General features: G+C 48.0%; 1 protein-coding gene across 2 annotated transcripts in view; it reads left to right on the plus strand.

The window, feature by feature from the left end:
• The window catches only part of ITPR3 (inositol 1,4,5-trisphosphate receptor type 3), a 127,957-nt gene that overhangs the window by 102,478 nt on the left and 19,479 nt on the right, over window positions 1-6,000 (plus strand). For both annotated transcript variants that reach the window (XM_027876434.1, XM_027876435.1), the window contains 5 exons: window positions 422-591; window positions 2,703-2,877; window positions 3,038-3,222; window positions 4,734-4,934; window positions 5,075-5,185. In XM_027876434.1, coding sequence (XP_027732235.1) covers window positions 422-591; window positions 2,703-2,877; window positions 3,038-3,222; window positions 4,734-4,934; window positions 5,075-5,185 — 842 coding nt within the window. The remainder of the gene's footprint in view (window positions 1-421; window positions 592-2,702; window positions 2,878-3,037; window positions 3,223-4,733; window positions 4,935-5,074; window positions 5,186-6,000) is intronic.

Genomic DNA, 6,000 nt, shown 5'->3' on the forward strand with positions numbered 1-6,000 from the left:
CAGTCTCATCCCCAGGGTGGCTTTCACCTGCTTTTACCATCCTTACCTGCCTTGACGGCCCTGGGGATTCCCCCTGTAATATCCCCTTATTACCCAGTCTGGAAATCTTTTCCAACTTGGTGTGCTCTCCCAGTTCTGAGACTCCCCCCATCCCTGCCCCTGGAGATCACCTTTCATATCCCCTACCCCCCCAGGCTCCATCCCTTCCCAAATCTCCCCTACTCCCCCCACTCCGGCTCCATCCCTTCCCCAACCCTCCCTGCTCTCCCAGGCCCAAAGGCCCCCCAGTATCCTCTGTTCTTCTAATCAAGGGGTGCTGGATCCCCCTGGACTGCTTTTTTTTTTACTCCCTACCTTCTCCAACTTGCTGAGTTCTTGAGAGAGCCGTTTGCTCTGTCCCTGGTCTGGCTCTCCCCCCCAGGCCAGGACCAGGACTGGTCACACATCGCAGCCATCCAGTGCCGGCTGGACAAAGAAGGAGCCACCAAGCTGGTGTCTGATCTGATCATGAGCACAAAGAATGAGAAGATCTTCCAGGAGAGCATTGGTCTGGCCATTCGCCTGCTGGATGGAGGCAACACCGAGATCCAGGTCTGTTGTTGAAGGGGGCTGGAGGCGTGAGGGGAGCAGGGCTTTGGGACCTCCATTCAGGTAGGACCCTGGAGATGCTTTTTGGTCCTGGCTGGCTTTCTGTTCACTTCCTGTCTTTTCTTCTGATCCTTTCAGGGACTGACCGGTCTGTTTCCCTTTCCACTTCACCTACCGTAGCTTACTTATATCCAGGGTTTATTTCTTCCCTGCCTTGTTGTAGAATGGAGTTTCTCCCCTAGCCTCCTAAGTGGCAAATAAGAGGAGCGTAAACATTTTAAGTTGTTCCTAAAAAGGGTCTCATAGTACCTAGTCATCACTGATAAGGGTATAAGCTCCTTCAGGGCATATTTGAGTCATTTTTGGCTTTGTATACCCAGTAACTGGTACGTGGTAGGCACTTAATTCAGTGTTAGTTGATTGACTGATTGATCACTTGAGGGTAAAGGGAACCAAGCTGGGCTTTTCTTACTAACTCTAATTTAAACTCATCATCTCTCTCTTTTATCTTTCTTATTGGGGCAGGGCGGGGCTAGGCAATTGGGGTTAAGTGACTTGCCCCGGGTCACACAGCTAGTAAGTGTCAGGTGTCTGGGGCTGGATTTTCACTCAGGTTCTCCTGACTCCAAGGCCGGAGCTCTATCCACTGCGCCACCTAGCTGCCCCTTAACTTTCTTATTCTTATATGGCATAGAGGAAAGCAAGCTGGTCTTGGCATTAGAAAAGTTAGGTACTCTCCTCATGCTTAGATTTGTGGGATGTTTACTTTTCCCAAGCACCTGATGCCATTTGAAGGGGGCTGATGGGGGCTTAGCAGGTGTTAGTACCCCCATTTTACAGACCCAGGCCAGAGAAGTAAAGCAACTTGCCCAGGGTCACACAACTATTAAGTGTCTGTGCAGAGATTTGACCCCAAAGATTTTGATTCTAAGGCCAGTGTTCTTTCTTCTACATGACACTGTCCTGATGAAACTAAGGTAATGCAGTTGTCTGGCAGGAGGGGTCACTTTGGAGAGGCCTTGAAGACTAGATTGAGAAATTTGGATAGTTGATAGAGTAAGATTAGAGAAACCACAGTAGTCTCAAGGGCATATCTAGTATTATCGTTATCTGAATCCAAGAAGCCATCCTTCCCTACCCCAGTCTATAAATCAGGACTGAGGCTTGGAGTTAGACCAGAGCAATGGCACATAAAGGTCTGAGCTGAGGACGGCACGTGAATTCACTTCAGATGCAGTGACATTCACTGCGGTAGCCTGGTTGCTCAAGAAATCACAATGGCTATCTTTTCCTACCTCATCAAGTCCAGACTCCTGTTCTAGCATTTAAGTTAACTAGGTGATTCAATAGATAGAAAGCTGGGCCTGGACTCAGAAAGGCCTGAGTTTAAATCTGGCCTCACATACTTAGTAACTGAGTGACCCTGGGCAAGTCACTTAACCTCTGGCTACCTCAGTTTCTTCAACTGTAAAATGGGGATAATAATAGCACTTACCTCCTAGGGTTGTTGTGTGAGGACCCAATGAGATGATGTTTGACAGTGCCTGGTACATATTAAGTATTATATAAATGTTTGCTATTACTATTATTATTGTTATTATTAGCACAGTGCCTGGCACTTAGTAGGTGCTATAAAATGCTAGCTGCTTCTCCTCCTCCTCCTTCTCTCCTCCCTCCCTGTCTAACCCTGCCAATAATCCTTTAAGGTCTCACTTGAATCCCACCGCCTTCTCCAGGTAGCCTTACGTGTCCCCACACCAGTTGGTTTTAGTTGGTCTTTGCCTCTTCTGAACTCTGACCCCACAGTCATGTCTTGATTTTCTCTGATAAAGTTCACAGTAAGGAGGGAAGGGAAGAAGCATTTATTAAGTACCTACTATGTGCTAGGCACTATGCCAAGTGCTTTATGAATATTGTCTCATTTGCACGGGGCAGAACACACAGTAGGAACTAAGTGATTTGAGATGTGTGACTTACTTAGTCTGGATAGAGCTCCCTCGGCAGGGGTGGCGAGGGTGGGTGTTGGAGAGTGGGAGGGTAAGGGATGGGGGTGGGGTGGAGGAGAGAGACTTCAGCGCTGAATCTTTCCTCAATTTCCTTTCCTGCCCCTGCAGAAATCCTTTTACAATCTGATGACGAGTGACAAGAAGTCAGAGAAATTCTTTAAGGTGCTTCATGACCGAATGAAAAGGGCCCAGCAAGAGACCAAGTCCACAGTGACCGTGAACATGAATGACCTGGGCAGCCAGCCCAGGGAGGACAGGGAGGCTGGGGATGCTGGAGGCAAAGGTCAGAGGGCAAAGGTTAGGGCTTGGGGCTACCATGGGAGGGCTCAGGGCAGGGCAGAGTCAGGGATCAAGGAAGGGGTGGTGGTAGGGGGCATGGAAGAAAAGTTTCCATCGCAGGTGGGCTGCTGTGTCCTCACTTTCATCCTTCCCTTCCACCGTAGGGCGCATGGCATCCTTTGCACTCCCAAGCCCCACCTCTCGGTACTCCCTGAGTGCCAGCTTCCGCAGGGGGCATGAGGTGGTTGATCGTGGGCAGAGCAATGAGATGGGAACCTCAGTGCTGATTATGCAGCCCATCCTTCGCTTCCTGCAGCTGCTGTGTGAGAACCACAACCGGGACCTTCAGGTGAGCGCCTGCCCTTACCTGGCCTGGAACTTGTGGGGCTGCCAGGGGAGGAGCCAGCAGCGTGGGGTTGTGCAATCTTGGGTGTTTGCTGCGGAAAATGAAATCGCACTTCCCATTCCCATAAACTGGCATTTGAGAAAAATGGATGTACAGCACGCCTTCATGCTCTGCTGGTTCACAATGGAAGGGAAGCAAACAGGCATTTATTAAGCACTTACTTAGTAAGTACTTTTTGAAAAAATTATCTCATTTGATCACTGTACCAACTCTGTGAGGTAGGTAGGTGCTACCATTATCCCCATTTTACAGTTGAGAAAACTGAGGCAAACAAGGCTAAGCGACTTACCCAGGGTCACACAGCTAGTAAAGTATCTGAGGCCAGATTTGAACTTAGGTCTTTCTGACTCCAGGCCTAGTGCTCTATCCACTGTGCCACCAGCTGCATCGAAGGAACACACATGCTTATTCCTTGTACTTTTGCTCCCCCTGGGGGCAGAGAAACTTTGTGTTATCTTGGAAAAATCACTGGACTTGGAGTAGAGGATGGGGGTTTGAGTGCCAGCTCTGACACTGATGAGCTGTATGACCCTGGGCAAGTCACTTAACTTTATCAGTCTCACTTTGCTTATCTAAATAATGAGGTGGGTGGATGACACCTTAACTTTTTTTGTGTCATGGATCCCATTGGCAGTCTGGTGAAACCTATGGAACCCTTTTAAGATTAATGTTTTTAAGCACATCAAATAAAATACATAAATTAAAAAGGAGACTGATTATATTGGCATGCAGTTATCAAAATATTTTAAAAAAAAGTTCATGGACCCCAGAACTAGATGACCTTTGAGGTCTCCTCTCTTCCAGCTCTGTCTATGAGCCTGTACCCCTCAGTTACTCCATCTCTAAAATGGGTATCCTAATACTTGCCCCTCTTAGTGTTACTCTGAAGAAAGCATGTTGTATGTTGTAAAATACTACATGTAAAATCAAAACAGAGTTGTTATCTTCATTGCTAAGTCCTTTCTGGTATAAATATGTGTGTGCTATTCGTGTCATGTGACCTTGAAGATTATCTAATTCAGGGGTTTGTAAACTGTGGTCCATGAATTAAAATTTTTTTTTTGATAATTGTATTTCAATATAATCAGTATCCTTTGTAATCCTTTGTATTTTATTTCATGCACTTAAAAACAGTATTCTTGGGGCAGCTAGGTGGTGCAGTGGATAGAGCACCTGCCCTGAAGTCAGGAGGACCTGAGTTCAAATCCGGCCTCAGACCAAACACTTGACACTTACTGGCTGTGTGACCCTGGGCAAGTCACTTAACCCCAATTGCCAAAAAAAACCATTCTTACAAGGCTTCTGTTGGTACATGACTCTGCTCCTTGCTGCCCATGCATGGGCATCTCCCCTAGGTCTCTATGTGCTGGGGCACCTCCCTCTCCCCTATCTGGGTCCCTTCCAGGACACATCTGTGTGCCCTGGGCATGGCATGTCTGGTTTCTCTCCTTCAGAACTTCCTCCGCTGTCAGAACAACAAGACCAACTATAACCTGGTGTGCGAAACGCTGCAGTTCCTGGACATCATGTGTGGCAGCACCACGGGTGGCCTGGGGCTGCTGGGCCTCTACATCAATGAGGACAATGTGGGGCTGGTCATCCAGACCCTGGAGACGCTCACCGAGTACTGCCAGGGGCCTTGCCACGAGAACCAGGTGTGGGACCCAGCCCCCGGAAGAGGCTGTGGGGCTCTGACTGTGGCGGGGCGGGGGCTGGGGGCTGGGGTCCGGGGGAGGCGTGGCACTGGCCGTGGCTCTATCCTGAGGCCTTGTCCTGTCTGCCAACCCATGCACAGACCTGCATTGTGACGCACGAATCTAATGGCATCGACATCATCACCGCCCTGATCCTCAATGACATCAGCCCCCTGTGCAAGTATCGCATGGACCTGGTGCTGCAGCTCAAGGTACGGGGCGTGTGTGTGTGTGTGTGTGTGTGTGTGTGTGTGTGTGTGTGTGTGTATGTGTGTGTGCGCGTGTTCAGTCATTTCAGTCATGTCCTACTCTTTATGACCCCATTTGGGGTTTTCTTGGCAAAGATATTGGAGTAGGTTTGCCATTTCCTTCTCCAGCTCATTTTACAGTTAAGGAAACTGAGGCAGACAAGGTTAAGTGACTTGTCCAGGATCACACAGCTAGCAGATGTCTGAGGCTGGATTTGAACTCAGGTCTTCCTGACTTCAGGCCTGGTACTCTATTTACTGCTCCACCTAGCTCTCTCAGCTGTGTGTGTGTGTGTTTCACTGACAATGTGTGTGAGGGTTTCAGTGGGGAGTGGGCACCTGAGGGTTAATGCCTTGTCAGGTAAGAAAATATAAAGGCCAGTGGGGGCTGGTAGATCTTGGGGACCCAGGGGTCCTGGGTTTCTATAGCTCTGCTTCTACTGGGGCTCAGTGTGGACACTATTTTTGTGCTTCTTCATGCTCCCAACATAACATCGTTGGGTTTTCTTAAATTTTGATTTCTTAAAAATATTTATTTTTAACATTTTTTTAAAAGAAAATTTTGAGTTCTAAATTCTTTCCCTTCTGCCTGCCCCTTCCTTACCCATTACCATCGAGTTCTTCAAAAGGATTTTTCTGGTAAACAAGGGAGAGAAGTGTTATGATGAAAATAAGGTAAACTGAGGCACAAAGTGCTGAGCATGATCAATTTATTAGTAAAGTGTAAATCTACCAATAAATAGGATCTCAGATTCCTCAGCAAAGGTAATTCCCAGAAT

Source organism: Vombatus ursinus, unplaced genomic scaffold (assembly GCF_900497805.2).
Source record: "Vombatus ursinus unplaced genomic scaffold, bare-nosed wombat genome assembly UNPS02014811.1, whole genome shotgun sequence".
In the NCBI taxonomy this organism is placed as follows: domain Eukaryota; kingdom Metazoa; phylum Chordata; class Mammalia; order Diprotodontia; family Vombatidae; genus Vombatus; species Vombatus ursinus.